General features: G+C 40.9%; 1 protein-coding gene across 8 annotated transcripts in view; it reads right to left on the bottom strand.

Moving 5' to 3' along the window:
• The window catches only part of MTR (5-methyltetrahydrofolate-homocysteine methyltransferase), a 51,327-nt gene extending 29,697 nt beyond the window's left edge, over positions 1-21,630 (bottom strand). For 5 of the 8 annotated variants that reach the window (XR_009485807.1, XR_009485806.1, XM_059841667.1 and 2 more), the window contains exons 1-11: positions 21,567-21,630; positions 15,141-15,355; positions 12,708-12,797; positions 11,837-11,906; positions 10,672-10,764; positions 10,473-10,579; positions 9,139-9,198; positions 5,884-5,978; positions 2,102-2,202; positions 1,682-1,743; positions 903-970 (exon numbers count right to left, since the gene is read on the bottom strand). Coding sequence is in view for 6 of the 8 variants with exons in the window: in XM_059841667.1 (XP_059697650.1) it covers positions 903-970; positions 1,682-1,743; positions 2,102-2,202; positions 5,884-5,978; positions 9,139-9,198; positions 10,473-10,579; positions 10,672-10,764; positions 11,837-11,906; positions 12,708-12,797; positions 15,141-15,355; positions 21,567-21,588 (983 nt within the window). In the remaining 2 variants the exon portion in view is untranslated. Of the gene's footprint in view, positions 1-902; positions 971-1,681; positions 1,744-2,101; positions 2,203-2,318; positions 2,487-5,883; positions 5,979-9,138; positions 9,199-10,472; positions 10,580-10,671; positions 10,765-11,836; positions 11,907-12,707; positions 12,798-15,140; positions 15,356-21,566 lie in introns of those variants that run through there. The other 3 variants (XM_059841668.1, XM_059841670.1, XM_059841672.1) reach the window with 3 other exon arrangements.
• Positions 21,631-22,094: the final 464 nt, after the last annotated feature.

Raw genomic sequence — 22,094 nt, 5'->3', positions numbered from 1 at the left:
GCTGAGCTGAACAACTGCTAATGACTGAAATACCAAAACCAACCAACAACAAAAAAAAAAAAGCCCACAAAACCCCAAGAAAAAGCAAAACAAACAAAAAACAAGCCCAAACAAACAAAACCAAACAAAACATGAAAACAACCAAAATAAACAAAAAAAAACAAACAAACAATCACCGTCCACAAAAACAAAACCAAAAAACCCAAGGGACAAACATTGCTCTGTACTGAGACACACTTCTCAGATGCCAGAATGATTCATGCTGTTCACATTCATTTTCTCTTCACACTAGTCAGGACTGACACACACTGTCCTCTGCATGTTTACATGTCACCTCTTCCCAGTTTATATCAGGATAAAAATTAATCCCAACAGCCCTTTCTTTTTTAAGTGAAAAAAGGAGGCTTTCCCACTGACCTACTTGCAGCGACAAAGACATCAAATGCTCCTTCTGACTAGCCAGGACTAGCACCAGCTGTACAGCATTCATAGAACTTCTGTTTAGGAATTTCCCCAACAAACACACACACATCCTTTCTTTCCATCTACCATCAAAGGAAACCTTAAGTTTCACTTTGTGGCTAAGATTGCAAAAAAAGAGAAAGAAGATACAGCACAACAAAGGAGAGAATGAGAAATCTATTCTATTAATCAACAGAGAGGGAGAAGTAATTCCAGAACAATTTTAGATGACAAAACAAAAGAGGTTTAATCCTTGTCTGCACCACACCTCAACTCAGTCTTCATGATATGAACAGGTTGTTCCCACTTCATATATTGCTGCTATTGGCATTTAAGTGATCCCCCTTTTCAGGAAACTCTAAGACAAGCCATGGAACATTGTGCCACAGAAGCAGCACCTATAGTTACTTTGCAGTCCAGAGCTGTAGCACATGAAGTACCTGATATGTGCTGGTGTGGTACCACAGCAACCTCCAACAATGTTGACCAAACCATCCAAAGCAAAATTCTGGAAGAGGAAGGAACATTTTGTTTAGAGTTATTAAACCTATGTTATATATACATTTATTTATTTGTTTTTCTCCACATGTGAAGCAATTCAGGGAGCTCAGCAGAAAAACACTAAGTTAAAAAAACTATTTGCATTATATTGTCTCTTTAGGATTTGTTCTGAGATTGAATTCCCAAGGCCAACCGGCAATTTCAACAGATTATTTCAAGAGACTACATTTGAAACTGGCCTATTTTATACTGTGTTCTTGCTGACACATTGCAGCTTCAGACACACAGTTCTGTCTTGCACAGATCCAGTGGCATGGGGAAGGACACTTTGCACTGGAACACCCCCAACACTGGCAGTTCGTGTACACACATCTGCAAAATTGTGCCAAGTTCATAAACACCACTCAGCTTTTTGAACAATTCCCAAATAGAACAGTAAGAACACAGGAGTGCAATGAGTAACATGCACAGATCAAGCAGCAGGAAACCTTAGCTTAGTACATAAAAGTAATTAAGGTTTTCAGTTTCCTAAGTAGTTTTCCTAGTGTGATACTTCAAATCACTATCATTGAGCAAATTGTCTATAAACAATCCAAATGACATACATAGCTATCTGAAGAAAAAAAATCTATCCCCAATATTGTAACAAGTATGCACAGGATAAAAGCGGAGTTCTTGTCTACTAGTACGTCAGATAATCAGAAGAAGTATTTTATACCTTTATATGCTTGGCAGTCACTTCTGGAGTTTCATCATAACCACCAAAAGTATTGGGAAGACCTTAAAACATATATTTTTTTTTAGTATTACAATTTGTTTAAAGTCCAAAAGAACAGAACTAAATTCCATAAAAGGCACATTTAAAACAGCTACAATTGTATGAGAACTAAAATGCCTCATCACCCTGCAATCACTACTCAACTCAGCAAATTATTAATTATTCAAGAAAGCATTCTGGATTCATTGTCACAGAACTAACAACAGCTACTTTCAGCAGTTTAAAATATTCTTACCTTCTTTTTAATAGTAAAATCAATCATCTTTTTAAGCTACTTCAACTCTATTATTTCTAATGAGATGGAACAGGTTAACTACATTTCACGTGCCTGTAAGCATAGGAACATGGGCACCAACACACCTGCATTGGGGTAACAGATGATGTAGGCGGTTGTACATTTTCCAATTGTTTCAATGAATGGACGCATTTCAACTGCCCCTAAAGCACAATTTAAGCCAATACTGGAAAATAAATTTTCAAAAATTATGTTGAAGTAAAAACACCTTTTACACACAGAACAGATAAATGTTAGTGCTGGCAACTGCTAACTCCCACAACCATCTAAAACAAAACCAACCTGATCTCCAATTTCTTTAATCATCATCATCAATACAGCATGACTGTGCAAAAGGAGAACCCTCAGGTGGAAGAAAAGCACAAGAGGGAAGGGGGCTGGGCTGAATTGAACTGGGAACAATAAATCAAGATTTCATTTCAAAATCCAGGAGGAAAGTGGCAGCATTTTGACAGCAACTGCAGCAACACGACGGCTCTGTTTTCTAGGTAAGAGAGAGAACAAATGGAATGAGAATGGCAGATGGGAAAGGAGTCTTGTGCTACAGGAAAAAGTATGAAAAAAGGTTGAAAAGGCAAGACCTGCTTCAAGCTGCTAACTCATCATTTCCTTTACAAATTATACATAAACTCTGGAAGACAGCAAGTGCCTCCCCCAAGAAGCCTCCTGGCAGCACTAAGCTTGAGCAACTGAATCTGCTACATCTTACTAACCAAGACAGCACTACAGCAGAAGAATTTTTCCATTAATAAGTTTCTAAACAATTTTACCAGTATATGAGATATAATCATATTTTCTTTCATTCAATGACAGATACGTAAATGAGACTTGCACTCAAAATATCTCCATTTGTATTAAATACAGAAATTTCTCTTGCAGAAAGTATGAAAGATACCTTTTACATGTTTCCTGATCTTTCTGCACCATTCTAAAACCCTCTTGTGAGCACTGCAGAACTCAGAAGGTGTTCATAGAGCTGCTGGAAGAGGAATACATAAAAAAGCTTTCTCCTTTTCTGGAATAAGAGTCTCAGGGAGGATGCACACTAACCCACTGAAACAGGAATGCATAACAGCCACATCTCCCAGCTGACTGAGCTCCACAGGCAGCAGAGCTAATTAAGTGCCTGTATGCCCACTTAGATTCAGAGAGGTCAAAAGCAGAAAAGCCCTGCACAAGACTGGGAGCATAAAATGGTTTTTGACTTTTCTCCTGTTTCCAAGGAGAAGGCAGGGCATTGATAACTCCATAAGTAGTAGCACTTGCAGTCAGATTTACTTGTTGAACAGAAGGAAAAATTGTTGAAATCTGAGGGGCTCACAGCAACATCCAAACCAAGGGTCTTGAATATCACAGTCACAGATCAAGATCAAATAACACACAAACCACTTCTCCCAATAACCTAGGGATGAGACAGTAAGGGTTTGTTTTTTTTTTTTTTTGTTTGGTTTGGTGTTTGAGGGGGGAGGGTATATGTTTTTTTAAACAGCAACTTCTACCTCGAAGTGCTTTCTCTATACATCTTATACTAACCAGAAAATTTTGAAAATAACCCTTTTTTTCCCCCACTTCAAGATTTGATGTTTACATATCGTTAAATCCATCATACAGATTCCCTAGGTACAAATAGCAAAACCAAGGAATACAGAATTCATTACAGCAATGAGGTTCTGGAATTAATTTCTAAGTCTGGGCTACCCCACACTTAAGATTTTTCAAAGCACATCAAGTCCAGAACAGTTAGCAAGACTGCCCTTATCAAATGCAGACAAATGCAGCGTATTTCCTACTCTTAAGTCACTCAATTTATTAGCTTCCAGCTCATATTCCCCACACTCCAAACTGCCTGAATTATTACCCATTACCGGAGTTGCTGAAAAGTATATTCATGAGCATGACACAATCCAAGCATTACTTGTCTCAGAACTGTACCAAAGACATGCACATTCATTCAGAAACAAAAAGTAGCTTCTGTGGCCAGTATCATCTCCTCACAGCACTCAACATCATGCACGAAAACATTTGAGAAAAGCGAACTGTTAACCATGCCATAAAAGCAAGCAGCCTTGAGCCAAATAGCTGATATTCTGTCAATGCTACCCTAGTGTAATAAGCATCACATGCCCATCTTAAACATCACCTCCCTCTCTTGCTCATTTTTTCCACAGCAGTCATACAAAAACTCCTGTGAAAGATAAGGCTGCAGATCGCCCTTGGGACCAGAACAAAATCCACATTATGGCCCAAAACTCAGTGTATGTCTTCGTAATGCTATCACAGTAGAAACAATCATAGAATCTGAAACAACACATCTGAGCATCTTTCATGGCAAGCAGCTTGACACATATCTTTCAGCACTTATTAAGTACAGTTCATGAGTTTCTCAGCTACCACTTCCCTCATCCAGACACAAAGCACACAATTTAAGAGTGGGGTCCAAACCAAACTGATTTAATGATGACACATCACCCTATTCAGGGCATACACAACCCAAATAGAAACACATGAACATGTATAACACGATTCCTAGGATACTACCATTAATCAGCTTTTTCACAACCCTAAAGCCACTCTGCACCAATTTGGCCACAGAAACAACATTAAACGCAATCTGTTCCAACCACTAAAACCCTTCTGCTACAGTGCTGTATAGTAGCCTTTTCACAAATGAGAAACAGGCCCTAAACATTGAGATCCATAAGAGAGCTTTTATGAAATATGCTTTAATAAATTCTTGATTTCTGCTCCAGTGCCCTTCTCTCTTCTTCAGAAGCAAGAAAGTTAGAGCAAAATTATCTGAGACAGACTCATGCCAAATATGGATCACGAGGTCTTGATGCTGAGACAAGAAGTCAACTACCACCCTGTTCCAAGAGGCTCCATATGTTACTTCTGGAACACCGTCTGGTCTGGGAAAGTGGAGCCTCAAGGGCAGTCAGGAAAACTGTGAATGCAGTCTTCTGCTTCTGCATCACTGAGACGACAGATTGCGTGGTTTAGCTGAAATTTTGTTGTAAAAACAAACAATGGCTCATCATAATGTGCATGGTGTGCACCACTAACAGTGAACTAAGTGCTTTCAATTAGAATATTCTAAGAAAAAACATCTATTTCTGGTGTAAGCTTTGTGTGAAGAGAACCAATCTGAGAGTGAAAAAAGGCAAAGAGGGAAGTGAAGACAATGAGGTAGAACAGGGTAAAGAAACAGAGGAGAGTAGATAACCAGAGGAAGGTCTTAAAATGAACATGCAAAACCTTGCACAATGACCAAATTTGACACATTAACCATTTGCACAGATCTTAACCTCACATTTATTTGAACTTTTCTGCCTGGAGAGAAAAGCATTAAAGTAAATGGAGGCATCAGGAGCTCTCAAAAAAAACATGCACATTGAGAAAATCACTCAGGACACATTATTCCAAGAGTTCAGTAAAAAGAACACTGCAATAGTATTTTATGCTTTGTTCTTTCAAGACACCCTAAAACACTCTCAGATGGCACTGCTTCCCTCTAAGAGAGACAAGTCCTGCCTGTACCAGGGATTGGCTCCTTGCACAGCCCAAGACAGTAGGAGATGGCAAACTACAGTTTCAGATTTTGACCTAATTGTGATTTCAGTGTAAACACAAAGCCTCAGATTATTTAAAGCAATGAATTAAAAATTCTGCTTCCTTTGGAAACATAATTTCTGCTGAGGGAATGATAAAAAAACACATTAGCAATGCACATGATTATGTATGATTACAATTTGCATAGCTTCCATTTAGCTGCAAGCAAGGGTTAAAATAGAAAAGAATCCCAATCTACAACTACTTAACTAAGAGAATGAAGGATACATTTCCTTACCAAAGTGGCTTACTGTGGGAAACACTAATGACAAATGCCTCTCCTGTCTGGCCAGAGAGGGTACGCCCACTCTTATCCACAATAGTTCCAGAAACCTAAATATCAATTGAACACAGAGAAAGAAGAATTAAATGCACAACAGAATGGAAAATTAAAATGGATGAACTGCTATTATTCAAAGTAGTACTGTGCTCCACTCAAAGTGATGAGGCACAACTCAAACAGAAAAATTAAACCCTTTTCACCATATAAATGTATAAATATTTTTCCAGGAGAAAGAAGACTGGTTAAAGGTTTATGTCTTTCCCTCTCTCCCCTCTGAGTCAAGGGGTTAAGTTAGAAATGTAGTTAGCTAAGATCATATACTGTGATTAGAACTAACAAGAAAATCAGTCGATACCAGGCCGGGATAATGGAAACAAGGTTGGGAATGACAGGTGATATATGAAGTATTGTAAGAGTACATAAGCCATAAATACCACTGACTTCTGAGAGAAGGTTTGGACTGTGACAAGCAAATCAAGGAGCCCTGCCAACTTGACACAGGTGAAGAGTTTACCCTGAGGAAGATGTCTTACTTCCTCCCCAGAAGCCCACCAACCCAATTTAAGAGGACAATTGCACAGCCATAATGGATATTCAGCTGATTATAATATGAAGCGGGCAGGTAAGAATTATGTATTATGCGTCCTTAGAAACCGCTTGGATATGTAAAACCCTTTCTTTATGAACAGAGAGCAGGAGCCTCCAACTCCTCATGCATGTCTTTGGAAAAGATTCCACATGTGTCTGGAGCTGTGAAAATAACCTTCTTTTCAACTTTAACTAGTTGGAGAGTCGTTGTGTCCATGCTTCACCTCCTCGGTGGGGGTGGGGGGAAAGGAAAAAGGAAACTACTCTGAACCATCCAGCAAGCAGGTAGCATGAGTACCATGGTATCATTCTGATGGCAGCCTCAGAACCAATCCACAGGGGTTTTTTGTTTATGCAGCTGTAAGTAGTCACCTTCTCCTCACATCCTCATTTATTTCAGGCCTCAGAAATGCTAATAAGTTGTTTTATGGTGGTTGGTGGGAGAAGTGGGTCTGACCTTAACAAGTTACTCCTTTCACCACAAGGGAACATTAAATGTTGCACCTTAATAGCGGAAGTATAAGTTTTAACCTGTACAATCCCATTTCTTCAGCAGTATATAGAGATGTGCAAATAATATCTTGACCCTAACTACCTAGGAAGTCAAGAATTTGGGAGGCATCTGGATGAGCCAGGAAAGGCTCCTCAGACATCCTGATTCTGGCCAGGATAAGGTTAATTCTTGCAGAAGCCTGGAGGGGACACGGCTAGGACAACAGAGGCTATACCACATCATTGCCAGGTGTGGGAGAAGGGAGATCTTCAGTGAGAAGTGGTTCCTTCCAGTGGGACAAAGCAGTGGAGTAATACCAGCTCCAAGCCAGGTCTTGGCCGGAGATTTGGGAGACATCGGTGCCAAGCCAGAGGGAGCAGTCATGGTGGCATGGCTGCAGTCAGGTTGAGCTCCATGGTGGGCATCTTTGCATGTGAATCAGCACTCTTTTACACATTTTTGTTATTAATATTGTTGCTGTTACTGTTCCTTTTCTTATTACTGTTTCCAGTAAACTGTTCCTACCTCAACCCTGATCTCTGCCTTTTGGGCTTCCATTACTCCTCTCCTTCCTTGCCGCAGGGAAAGAGAGAGGGGAAGAAGGTGGGGGAGCAAAAAAGTCGGCGCACGATTTGGAGAATCTCAGTGAGGGCACTGATTTGCAGAGTACCATTCCTACACCACAACACCAGGTCTAAAAGCCTTTTTTTCCAGAAGATGGAATGGGTTTAGAAGACTCCATGCAAAAGTAAATCCACTATTTACTCCAAAGCATGCTTTCACATTGATGCCACTTCCTGCCTTCAAAGTACTCAGTCAAGAGAAAGGTGATCTGTGAAAAGCTGTGCTAAGTGTTGTAACTTCTCAGGATAACTGAACAGGGAACAAAGAATAAGGAATCAGGCTTAAGGACCACTCTGTTCAGGGCAATGAAGACAAAAAGTCAACTCAGAAAACTCCCTGTGCTAACTAGCCAAGTACAAAGTTGTGAACACAGAAGTTCTACACAATGACACCTCCAAATCAGTCTTTACTGTTCTAGAAGCTAAACTAAGTAGCAAAGGAGGCTTTTTAGAATGCAATTTCTGAGCTCACTAGCAGTGAAGCAAAGCATCAGAAACTACAAAGAAAAAAATGGAAAAGACAGAGAGTATCACTAGGCTATCACAAAATCCTCTGCATTTTGAATGCTGTGTTCTATTGTCATTCCACTCTGAGTTGAAGAAATAGAAAACAAAAATGGGACAATAATGAATGAACCAAATAGAACAGCTAAATAGAAGTGGACTCATCAGGCTGAAAAAAAGATGACTAAAGGAGGTTCTCACAAAGGACTACAAATGCCATGACTGTGCAGCAAAGGGAACATAGAACAGCTGCTCATTATCATTCTCAAGAGATAAATGGCAAGACACAATAGAAGTTATCAGGTGGACAGGCCAAAAGTAAGCAAATTTTCAAACCAACACATTCATAAGCTGTGAAAGAAGATTATTTTGTAGATGCCTGGGTCCCACATAGGTTTGAACACAGATGCAAGGAAGGAGTAAACACATTCAACAAAAGCCTACAAACAGACATCAACTGCAAATCAGAAAGCCTGGACTACAAACGGTAGAAAACTGAAAGAATGCATCAGAACTTTGAAAACAATCTTATTCATTTTCTGTACTTCTTCCAATGCATTCATGACCAGCAACTATCAGAAAAACAAACATCAGAAAACGAATATGGAGTAAGACAGATTTTCCTGACTTCAAATGGCCACTTATTCTACTTGAAAATATGTCATAATTTGCTTAATTTCCTCCTTGAAGCACTGGTTCCTACTGCCCTCAAGACAGCAAGCCTGAAAAAAACCCCATGATTAGATCTTTTCTTGTGGAAATACACAGAATGAATACACACTGGAATAAAGTCATTCCTTAGACTATGGCTTGATACGCTGAACAGAGCTATCCAAGGCTGATTTGACAAAACTGTAAGAGGTTTTAGTTTCACAATCATGTGGAAAAAAGTACATTTCCAATAAACTCATTTCCTTCACTTCAAAGCACTTTAATCAACTGCCATCTCAGCTAGCTCACAAATGAAGCTTAAGGATATGTAAAATATTGAAATATACTTACAAATATGGGTCGGGAAGCATACTCTTCCTCAAACAACATCTGGAGTGCAAAAAGAGCTGCCTACAGAAGAATATGTTGCAAAACATTAATGACGTTTTGAGAGTTCTTCAGACTGTTAATTTCTTTTTCTATGGGTTTGATGCCCTTTTTATTTATTTATTTATTCTATGGCTGTTTTTTGCAACTTGCTAGCTCATATTGCCTGCCAGAACTTACTACACTCAGGAAGTTTTACCCTTAACCCAAACATCTTCCAGATGTTCCAAAACACATTTTGGTAACAAGTAGAAAGGAAGCATCACCGGGAAACTAAATAATACCAAGACTACCTGAAACCCGAATCACATCAGCACATGGTTCCCCCTCACATCTGCAGCACAATCCCCACCCCAAATAGGGTTCTATGTACTCTTCCCAGTACACATTCACTGCCCTTGAATCTATTTAGACACGTAGTTTCCAAAGGGTTCCAACCACCACAAATTTTTACAGTAAGAACTGCAAGAGACTCCTTGGAAGGTCCTGAAAATGTCCTCCCTCCTTAGGGTAAGAAAGTCACCCGTGAACATGCCCTTAGCATTATGTGAAGCCTATAGGCTCCTAGCCAAACCTCCACGATGACTTGTCAGATCTGCAAATGGCAAGTGATGTGACTGCACGTTATTTAGCCTGTGGCAAAAATCTAAAGAAACACTGTGTACACATCCAGCCAGACTTTTCCACATAAAATCACAAGACAGTTTTAAGTACCCTAACAACTTCACCCCCTGTGCTGAGCAGTTATTAGATAAAGAAAGAGGTGTTAAAATCCCATGAATTGTGGCGTATTTCAATATTTTATTTCTTCTATTTTACCCTTCTAATCTTCTATGCCAAACTGTCCTTTCTTAAAACTGATGGCAGAGTTCCCCCGCAAAAGACACCTTTTAATAGAACTGACTTACAAGCCTTCCCACAACTGAAACCAGATTCGCTGGACATTCCCTCTCCAGTGGGCATCACAAGCATCCCTTGGACAGACATGCTTACAGTGAAAAATACAGTCAGAAGTATTTGGACATGCTGAGCAATACAGCACAGCTTCTGGGAATAAGAGGACAGCTGGCACAGGCAGCCAGAAATATACAAACGGCACATATTAAGAGAAACCTTCTGGAAAAGGCTGATTAAAAACCGTCTCCTCACATTCTACCCACTTGCTATCAACTGAAGAGTCTTTTCATATATTTAGTAAACAGTAGCTGATAGTTCAAAGAATATTATCCTGAATTTCCTTAGGTAGTACACCAAATACTTACATTAGTGTGGTAGGTTTTTTTCCCCAGAAGTCTCACCTTAGCATTAGCAGTGTCAAATATGGTTTCCACCAGTAAGATGTCAACTCCTCCATCCAGAAGTCCTCTGGCTTGTTCTGTATAGGCTTCAACTAGTTCATCAAAAGCTGTAAAACAGGAATGATGTTAACTTCATCTGGAGAAAAGCCTTTCAAGAGTAGTGCCTAAGTCAAATAACTTGATGGTTATAAATACTTACTTATGTTCCTGTAATCTGGTCTCTCCACAGACGGTGACACAGAGAGAGTCCTGTTTGTTGGACCCATGGCTCCAGCAACATATCTCCTAATTCCTAGACCAAGACACAGGAGGAGAAAAAGACCCCAAACTATTTACCTCTGGCTTTACAGTGACAGTCAATGTAAAATACCTCTGAGGACACCAAGGCATGCATATCATTCAAGGATGAAGAACTATAAAACAGGAAACTCTTGTCTCAAATCTAGAGTTTAGTCAGCACAGGATCATCCAAGCATGGCTAACTTTTTTTATTTCAATCCAACAGGATGTTCACAGGACAGAAGAACATTTCTGAAAAGGTCAGCTATCTCAATTAATTTTTCTTCTAAGAATCATTTGTCTCTAACACAAGAAACTTCATTAACTTACTCTAAATGCACAGCATAGAACTGTTCTGGCATTTTTCACTATATAACCTTATTTGAATATTCTTGCATGTGTCATAAAAGCCCCACTCTTTAAAAGCACGTTCCAAATCTTACTTTTTTATTGCATACTCTGAATCACATCAGAAAGGTGCTATCTGAACAGCAGCAGCACTGTTAGCCCGAAATACAGTCTGATTGTAGAGTACAAGCAGAAATGAGCCTTGAAAGACAGCATTGTCTACAGCAGTGTAAAGGAGCTCTAACCCTTCTCACATAATGCCTGGAAGGCATCTGTAGAAATGAAATGAAAATACTAAGATGATTCCATTAGTTGCTGAATAAAGCTAAACCACTAGACAAACTAGGATTAACTGGTAATCCTGTAATTTACCCACAATGAGCTATCCTAGTTCTGGAGTACAAAGACTTCTGCTGTACAAACCTAAGGAACTTCTAACTGAATTTATTTTCTCTAAAACATGTCTGAAGACGTGTGTATCACTTGCAGTCTACACCAGGCAGGCATGGGACAGCTGTGCTGAACACCTTAAGGACCAGATCCTTCAAATATAATGAAATCAGTGTGATATAATAGAGATATGAAATTGCTGCTACTGGGAGTAACTTGCAAACATGCACAGCATCATTTTATGTCCCCATAATGTAAACCATCAAGTTATCCTCTAGTTAGCAACATTTCAAAGATTGCAGCATTGTCAAAACTACAAACAAGTAAGAAGTGAAAATAATACTAACCTGTCTGAGCAGTTACAGTGTCTGCTGCTTTTCTGGCCACCTGCGCAGAGACTCTGTTTAATCGATATGCCTGGAACAATTACAGAAAATTACTGAGCAACCTTTAGTTCAGTTCAGGGTAACTCATCCTCAAAGAAACACAGCAGCTTGAAGTACACTCTGAAGGTGCCAAGTCACACAAGTACGTACCAGCACTATCAAGAAGCTTCAAAAGGAACAGCTCAATACATTTCAGCAACAGAGTTACATGGCAGGCTCATCCCGCACATGCCCCAGCCTACAGCTGCTAATCATAAAATTTCATTCTTTAATGCAGTAAATAAATCCTGCTGAGATCAACAAAAGGTGAAGGACAGGACTTTGATGACAAAATTAGCCCACTCTTAAGTCCACTTTTTATTCAAGTAGCGCACTTCCAAGTATTTACTTTCACATATTTCCCCAAATTCTCAAAACAATACATAACAAAGAATAGGCACAATAAATGCAAACTAGAAAGGACTTCTACATACACCAGCACAAACAACACATAAGAAATATCCAGGAAAAAAGCAGTTCCATTGTGGCATTGGTAAGTTGGAAGGACTGAAGCAAAACATCCCTGTTCACAGAACTGAGAGATCCTGTGAATGCTCAAACAAAATCCAGGACTGATTATTACTGCCTGTACGTCTGCCGACAAGAAGCACACAGCATCTGTGACACAGCAAGCGCAATGTCCACAGCAGCACAAAGGAGCTACAATCCCATCGCGTGGCTCAAGAGGCAGCACGCAGCCAAGAAGCGCAACACAAATGAATCCTGAGACTAAGCTAATCTCGGCTGCAAGTACATAATTAATATTTAAGTGTAAATAGTTTAGCATTCTTACCAAATGCTCAAGGCCGTAGTCAGCCTGTGCAACTCGGGTGCTGCTGAAAGTGTTGGTTTCAATGATGTCAGCGCCTGACAGCAAGTATTCCTGCAAGACATGAAAGAAACAAAGCCTGAGGTATGGAATGCAAGTAACCCAACTCCTTTTGTCTCATCCAGTTGATAAAAAGTCACAAATCATTTCCCAATTCAAAGCTGATCGAACTCTAAAGGCCTTATTCAAAAGCACAGGGCCAAAGCAATAGAAGTGTTCCACATAACCGATTTTTAGAATTCCAGTGTTCGCCACACTTTCTATTAACAAGTGATATTTATAGTCACCTCTGCCACTGGAGCACATTCTAGATTTCTGCTCAGGGATATGGTCAGCCACAGTCCAATCACCTTCAGCAAGCAAGGGCTGCTGTGGGCAGTCTCAGAAAAGGCCCAAATTAAACAACAACAGAAAATATTGGAAAATTTAAATGTTCTGAAGAGATTTGTACAGCACAAGAGCACACTGGGACAGAATAGAAGCTTAGGAGAATTATGTTTTATGCACATCTCATTAAAAGTTTAATGACTGAGATTCACAAAACATTTAAGACTTCTGCTCCATTTTGGTTGTCTAATTCCCACTGAAGTAAACTGAAATCAATGCAAACTTCAACATTTTTAGAGATTCTAGCCTGCATTTATATAACCTCTATCAGTTGCCCTTCTCTCTAACTCATCTTTTTGATCCCTTTGAACCCTGGCATGATCATATTCAAGGAAATTAAAACACTTGAAGCTCTAGTTAATCAAAAATACTGATGCCACCATTAAACATAAACCTCTCAGATTTTCCTACAAGAAGCAGATGAACTAATTGAGTTCAACAGTGTAAATAAAGTCTTGATCCAAATGACAGCTGAAATTAAATTTGTTTTAAAACATGTTTTGCTGCAAACAAATAGGCTTTCTCTGAATTCCTCTTGAAAACACATAAAAATATCTACAAACAGATATGAAAATATGCAAGCTCTTACATGTCAACCAACAATATATTAATTTTCTGAACATTATCTAAACATGTTAAATGTATAAAAGCTCTCCAAATTTCCTGTCTACAACTACAGAAGGAAATAACATACTCAAAGCAGGAAGGTAATTTCTGCCTTTGAAAATACATCACATCTCTAACCCTTGAATCTGATTTTGCCAGCCAAAGCACAGCTAACATTTACTTTTTAAGCTACTGATATAGAAATATTTTCATCTATGATTGCAAGTTCCTTCTGTCCAGTTCTCAGAACAAATAACCCCTGGTAGCTCTAAAATATGAAGTCACCATGCGTTGCTCAGAAAGCCTCTGACCCAATAGTTACTGGAGGAATGGGAACCACAAAAGATAGGGTTTTTTTTCACTCCTCCTAAAGCACCTATAACTGGCCATTACAGAGATAACAGCAGGCTATTTGGTTTGAATCAATACATATATTCTCAAGTCACATCACTATCGCTCTGCTGAACCTGCTAAATTCAACTGTTAAAGCAGCTTACCTTATTAAAACCACAAAGTATTATAAATTCCGAGATTCATGAGCACTATTGCTCAGTTGAACTCAATCTACAAATACTTCCTTCTGAAATTTTTATAGGTCGAAGACTGATTCCTTCCAGCTCATCACTCTTAAAATCCAAAGAATAGCAGTCAAAACTTAATTAAAAAATACAGATTACCTTCCAAGTTTAACCAACATAAGCCAAATATGATTCTCATCAATGAAATACAGGCTTCAACTGAATAACAAATAGCTGCAACACCATTCAAGCATTCCAATCATTACAGTAAGACCTATGATTATCTGTAGCGCAATAGACAGACTTTGGAAGTTGTTTTTTAAAGTCTAATTGAAGACAGGAAAACAATGAAATCTGTTTGCAAATTCCTAATCATCAGCAGATTAGACTGTTTTATTCTCTGGGCCACACGTTAATATTCTAGGGAAAAACAAGACTGTGGAAGCACATTTACTCATTAACTACACATGTCTGCTTCAGGCTGTCACATTTAACAGCCCTTTAATACACAATTATAGAAACACATCTAGAATTCAGATATGTCCTACTTAGATGTATTTCAAGTGCTAGCTGAGAACAAAAAGAGAAAATAAAAATGAAATTAAACAGAATCTACAATTAATAGAAATACATCAGGGACATAAGTCAAAAAGGGATTTAAAAATAGCACTGCCTGGGTGACATCAAAAACCAAGATAAAAATGCTGTGCTCACACAACCAGAACAGTCAAATCTGCTCATTTTTTTTCATATGGCTACCTAGCTCTCTCTTCCCTACCCCCAAAGGAGAGTGGAGAGCCAGGAGCCTGTGGTATGGAAAAGGGGAATGCAGCAGCCAAGTTCTCCCTCTTTCTCTTGTCAAGAGACAGAAACCAGAACCACCTACCTTGTGTATGTCACAGATTATATCAGGCTGAGTTATACTCAGAAGGTCATTATTGCCTTTCAAAGGCCTGGAATGATCTTTAAATTCATGACCTCGGAAATCCTCTTCTGTCAGTGCATGTTGCTGGATCATGGTCCCCATGCCCCCATCCAAAACCATTATCCGCTCCTGCAGAATAGATTCAATTTCATCTTGCACGCTTTTCTGGGGATCTCCTGGAAAAAGATAAACCAAATATTTAAGTAGTTCTGAAATTGCCTATCTATACACATGGCCAACCTGAGCTCTTCCCATTTAAGAATAAAGAAACTAATCCTCTACTGAAATCAGACAGTAACTGGTTTACTTCACCTGCAGTTCCAATCACCTGATGTAAGGTAACAGCTGCATCTATGTAAATACAATTAGGCTCAACTGGTCCTTTACCTAAGGACAGTCACCCACACAGTCAACCACAAAACTTAAGGGACGTTCACAAGGGCAAACATGAAAATCTCTACATAAACTAGTTTCCAAAACTGAAAAGTGTGATAATTTCCACTCCAGCAACATCTGAACAGCAATGCAGAGCTGCCTCTTGATAGCAGACACCACACGATAAGTGGTACACAAACACAACATGGAAATTAGTGAACTTCATTTTAAAAACAAATACCCACATCTACTCTAATTGCCTATATCATAATGAGAAAGAGAAATAAACTGAGCAAACAAAACCAATTTTTCAACTGAGTCCTAAATTCCCTGAGGATTACAGTAGTAAATGACAACTTGACAAATACAAGATATGCCAACAGATAATATCAGGCTTTACTTTCTTTTGCAGAAAAGTGAAAAGATACTGTTTTCCTCTGCAGTAATGCCAGAGGAAAATAGACCAGGCAAATCACATGGTTAATTACAAGAGACTGAGCAGGGTAAATCTAAACCATGAGTGAAACAAAATACTGTAGACATTTCACCAATATCACTAGAAATGAAGATGCAGTAGTGCTTCAAGATCCCAAACACAGCCCATCCCAAACATTAATAAAAAGCTTAATCTGAGGCATTAAGAAAAACAAAAACCCAAACCAAAAAAAAAAAAAACCCATAAAACCTCCAAGACCACAGCAAAAGTAATTCTACTTCTCCCCTTTAGAACATAGAGAGAATCATTTGAGAATGCAAACACACACAAAGAATCACAGAGTGGGTCAGGCTGGAAGGGACCACAGGGAGTCATCCACCTCAACCTCCCTGATCAGTCAGGGTCATCCTAAAGCACATGGCACAGGATTGAGACCAGGCAGTTCTTAAATATCTCAGTGAGGGAGACTTCACAACCTCTATGGACAACTTATTCAAGTGCTTGTTCAGCCTCAGAGTGAAGAAGTTCTTCCTGATATTCAGGTGGAACTTCGTGTGCATCAGTTTCTGCCTGTTGTCTCTTCTCCTGCTGGCTGGCACCATTGAGAAGTGCTTGGATCCATCCTCCTGGTATCCCCCCTTTAGATATTTACAGGCATCGATAAGATTGTAAATATAGCAAAATAACCAAACAACCTCTTTACCAAGAATCCAAACTACAAGAGGAGGACCACACAGATTTTTCACAAACATGTGAATGACGTGCTATTCCTCATCTGTTTCATTCATTCAGCTTCATCTTATCTTAAAGACTTGTTTTGCACTTAGGTTATGAACTATCATCAAAGCCCTTGTAAAAAAAAAAAAAAAAGAATTATTTCCAAGGCACAAAAACATCCTCATGTCTCATTACAGCTTAACTTACTACTACACACAATGGTACTTAAAAATCACTGGCAACTGCTAAGTGATTTGACTTCTCTTCCTTCTGCATTTGTGCAATGTATCTTCTGTTTTGACATCAGTACTGTTAAAAAAGCAATGTGCTGGAGAGAAGCTGAGGCCATGAGGAAAGCATTACATGGTTACATTTATACCAACACTGGAAAAACAGCTCAAAATCAGAAGTAGGCTCAGCATGAAAAGAAGTCAAAGAAAATGTGCTCTCTAACAAGTATGAAGCATTTGACAGTAGATTAAAACACCAAAAAGTAAGCCACCCTTGCTTCAAGTTGAAAGTTTTAACACCACACAGGCAGGCTCAGCAGGTTCTTACATAAGAGCTTAAATCTACTCACGTTAAACCATCAAATTATTCATGAAAATAAAATGAATCCTTCAGCTAAAGGCTTTTAGAAGCAAGACACGAAAAACTATCTGAAAGTAGGTCTGCAGTGCAGACTCCTAATGGAGTGTAACTCATGTGCTTCCAAGAGCCACGGCCCAGTGAGACACACAGGCACTGAAGCTCACTGGTGCTTTAACAAGCCTCCTAAGCCAAATCCTTAGCCCTGAGAGCTGCATCCCAGGCAGCTGAGACAGGCTACTGGAGTCCTCCCAGAACCGGTTCTGCTTTCCATAGGCTTTAACCTATGTGCTTCCCAACTATCTCCTCATCCACACTGGGAGGCACAGATTTACCCTTCGGTTGTAATCCTGCACCTCAACTGATCCATCTTCTTTTCTCTACTGCCTGCCTCGTGGAACAGAAGCAATGAGCAGTTTTCTGCTCATAGAAGCACAGATCCTGCCTCATCGCTGCAAGAACCTTACTCTGAAGTTTTCGGAATCTCTGCTTCTTCAGCAGCATCTCAAAAAGTTGCAGGAAATGGAGCGGGAATCATGAGGGTGGCCATCAGTTCTTTACAGAGGGATACAACAGCTCCAAGCCCACCAAAACCCCATTTACCTGTCCTGGCTATGGCTAACAACTGACTCTTCTTCCAGCAGGAGAATGCACTACTTGTCATGCCCTGGCATATTGATGGTGCAACTTCAAGTTGAAAACAAAGTCTGCAGACAGGTCCAAAAACACTCCAGAAATCAAAGACGATAGATTCTAAAAGCCATGCTAGGAAGTGCTGAACTCTGTCCTTGGAACAAAAGTAGGGAGGAAGCTGGGAGTCAGTTCTACTAACAAATACCATAATCTTAATTCAGCATTCAGCTCAAGCAAATCCCCTCTCCAGCACAAACAGGGTATGATAGAATATTACAGAATAAAAGAAAAAAAAATGTTTGGACAAATTCCTAAGCAGGGAAAAATCAGGTCAGCCTTTTCTTTTTTGTTGTTTTTGCTTATGTACCATGCTCTTACCTCTGCTCAGCCAGGAGCTGATGAAAATTTTGTTTAATAAAGGTTACTGGTGAGCTTTGGGAAACTGGTATCCTTTTCTATTCAGAAGTGTCGAGGAAAATAAGCTGCTTCTATAGCCATAACAGAAATAGAAGGAAACCTGCAGTGGTAACAGGACCCAGGACCAATTACCTTGATTTTACACTCCACTGAAACTTAAAACAATAGAGCCCATTACCACAGAGTACTGTTGGGCTGGAACTAGTTTAGAAGACCAAACCAAATGAACAAAAATAACAGCACTGGCCTAAAAGTCAATGGGATACAGAATGCAAAATAAAAAATCCTAATTCCCAGCTTCACTTCCCCAAGGTAAACACTCTGTCTTGAAATCAAATTAACAAGGGAATTACTTGTCTGCAACAGCGAAATGATTTGAGTTACAAGAACTTCTACTCCTTGTAGAGTAGCTTGTTCACCCCTACAGTCATTCACTAACAATTATAAACTTCCCCAACTGTAATATTTCATTTTCCACAATGTAAGCAACTAAACAGCCAGGGAATAAGGCAAGACCATGTTCCTTCATCTCCTTATCCCAATCCAATCACACACAGACCACATGTGCAGAATTGAAGGGATGTGTGTTTTCCACAAGAAACAGGACTTCAAAGATTGCAATTTGCTCTAAACCAAACTTTTGTGATGCCTGCAATGATTCTCAAAAGGTATGGCTTTTTATTATTGATGCGCTTCCATTACAAATTTATTTTTAGTATAAAATAGTCTGGTATAGAAGTACTTGGAAGAGAATAAAGGATTACAAGTTGTTTCCAAAGCACTTCTAAAGGAGCAAGTCAACTGTGACTGTATTAAAGTGTTTTCATCACATTAATGTGCCAGAACACAAGCAGAGGAACTACACAGGGAGAGAGGCACTTAGAGGACCTGCTATTTCCTAGGTTGATCAGCTCCTCTCTTCACTGGAAACAAGGCCTCTCCACATTTGCACATCCAAATTCAACAAATCAGCATTCCCCCCAACAGCTCCAAGCACAGGTCTGCCCATCATCCAAAAAATTACTGTGCAGCATGCAGAATTTACAGTATTAGTACCTAGAAAGGATGCTCTTGCTATCAGCCTGCCACAGACAGCTCATGACAACCTCAGCATTATTTGCTACTCAATTAATTTAATTGTCTTCAACTGGATGCCCTCTGGCAACAATAAGAATTTCATGAACTGTAGTAACAGATGCTACACAGGTCCTCTGCAACAGTGGGCAGTTGCTATGTTATTTGTTAGCCAGCCTATCCAAAGAGAGAAGTGTTGGATCTTACCACTTCACCTTGGGCACTTATGCGCACCTTGCTAATATCTCCATGTTGGCAGCTGTCTTATGAACTATTCAGTTCTTACAGAACAGACAGACAAGATACCTACATACCCAATGCATTTACAAAGTTAGCTTGAGAGGCAAACAACCACTACAAAAGTCACTGAATTTTCAGAATAGCAGTGTCCTGTTAGCTGTGCCCACTGTCTCCAGCCAAACACACAAATCCCAGGTTTAGAAAGCTCCCTGTGTTAGAACCACATTGGTTCATCTTCTGATGTTAAACTGTCCACAACAGATATTCATCATAGGCAGGACTAACAGGGAAACAGACCTGCATGGCCTCACTTTGTGGGACGCCCTGCCCCTCAAAGGCTAGTGAGGAACATTGTGCTCAGCTTCTCCATAACCCACTCCTGAACCCAGGTCTTTTGTCTCACTGCCAGAGGGACACACCACCACCTACTGCCTCGTGCCTGCTCACTGGGGCTCCACAAATACCCGCATCATGCAATTTGTGCTTCTGTCTATGCAGAACTTCTCTCTCACTGCCACCGCTTCCCAAGCTGCTGCCGCAACACCTTCACACTTTCCATTTCAGCCAAATCTATTCGGATCTGCAGCAGGGCAGTCGCTAGCCCACAGCTTGACCCCAGGTGGCACAAGAGAAAGGGCAGGGCAGGGCAGGGCACTTCAACATCCTCTTTGCCAGAGGAACCTGGAGAAACCCAGGCCACAGAAGCTGGCTGTGGAGTCGGCGCCAAGCAGGACTGCAGGCCTGTTTTCACATGCCAAGGGATGCAAGCCCGAGCTGAAGCACAGGCTCAGCACCAGGCACTCCCTTACGAGTATTGTTATAGCTGGATAATGAGATGATTGGCTCTCACAGTTAATGGAGAACTACTGTGTGAATATTAAGAAAAGCTTTAGTGATGTATAGTTACATTGTTGTAGTTTAGATGTCCTCTGTTTTCCCCATAGTTCCCTTTTCCCACCCTGTACTGTGACCATCAGACAGCCGGGGTTGTCTAGGACAGGTAAAAAGAAGCACAGGTACTCCCTCCATGGGGCAGCTGGGAATGGAGAAGGTTGGGGCTTAGGGGTTGCGGCATGGCAACACCTGATCTCCAATCAAATTACAAGAAAGCAGTCTCCACCGAAAAATGGCAAAGAAGAGCAGACTGATAGACTTTGGGAGGGGCCAGGGCTGGATGATGCAACCCCCAGGGGTACAAAACACTGAGCATCCATCTTGAAGATGAACCGGCCACGTGATATCCACGAGACACTTTCCAGCGCTACGAATTTTTCCTTGTATAGTCCTTTTGTTGTATTTTTGTCAAGGTTTAATAAACCTTTTTAAATTTTCAAAGTGAGCAGTTGTTTCTCACTAGTATTAAAAGGGGAAATGCTTGAGATCTGTGCTGGCCGCAGCATCAGTGAAAGCAGCCACTGACAGACCAGTCCGTTTTAAAACACCAACACCAATTAGGAGCTGTAATTTTACTTATCCTCCCCATCCAACGACTTCTCTTTAACCTGCGAAATGGCACTTTTGACTCAGACTCCCAAGCATCTGGAGCACACCCAGCCCCTCCCACCGAGCCACTTTCCCAGCATATCTGTGTCGCTGGACGGGTCGGTGCGGGTACCCTGGAGGTCCCTTCCAGCTCCTCCCTGGCAGGATGCAGCTGCTCCAAGGGGCCAGCACCAAACAGCGCCCTCACTCATTCTTTCTCTCGCTCGCTCTCTCACTCACTCCCGACACACCATACGCAGCTTCTGTAAAAGTTACACGAGGTGCGTAAGTGCCGCCCCTGCTTGCACCCAGCCGCGGGCACCACCAGGGAATCTGGAGGGAGAGCGCGGCCGCCGCCCCCTCACAGCCCGCCCGGCCACCCCCGCCGCGGTCCCCCCGCGCCCCCCGGCGCTCGCGGCCGTTACCCGTCGGCCCCGCGGGAGCCATCGCTGCCGAGACGTCACCGCCCGCGGCCGGGGGCCCGCGCGCTGCCCGTGACGCGCGAGCTCCGCCCCGAGCGCGGGGAGGCAGCGCGCGCTGCCCCTGGTGTGAGGGGAGCGGCAGTCGGCTGTTCCTGGCAGACAGAGAGACAGGCGGACAGACAGACAGAGAGGCAGATGCACAAACAGACCCAGACGACAGCTCTGCTTTCGAACTAACCCAGTTAACGTTAAATGCCCCGGGGGGAGGGATGATTGCGGAGCCAGGCCGAGTTCAGCAAAATTGAGTTGTCTCTCAGGCGGGGACAAGCGGGGCGGGGATGTGGTGTAGGGGGATGATTATTTCAAACTCAAGCGACAAATGTGCTGCAATTAGAGACAAATGTAGTGTTGAGAGGAGGCATGTAAATATGCCTTAGGGAAGCTGGAAGTGGGACATGCCAGTGGTGTATGGATGCACATTACTGTCATGTAAACCTGGAAGCAAAATTATACTAAAGGAATCAAATTTAA

The sequence above is a fragment of the Haemorhous mexicanus genome, chromosome 3, assembly GCF_027477595.1.
Source record: "Haemorhous mexicanus isolate bHaeMex1 chromosome 3, bHaeMex1.pri, whole genome shotgun sequence".
NCBI lineage: Eukaryota > Metazoa > Chordata > Aves > Passeriformes > Fringillidae > Haemorhous > Haemorhous mexicanus.
Note: the sequence above shows the minus strand (reverse complement) of the source record. Positions and strands in the feature narration are given on the sequence as shown.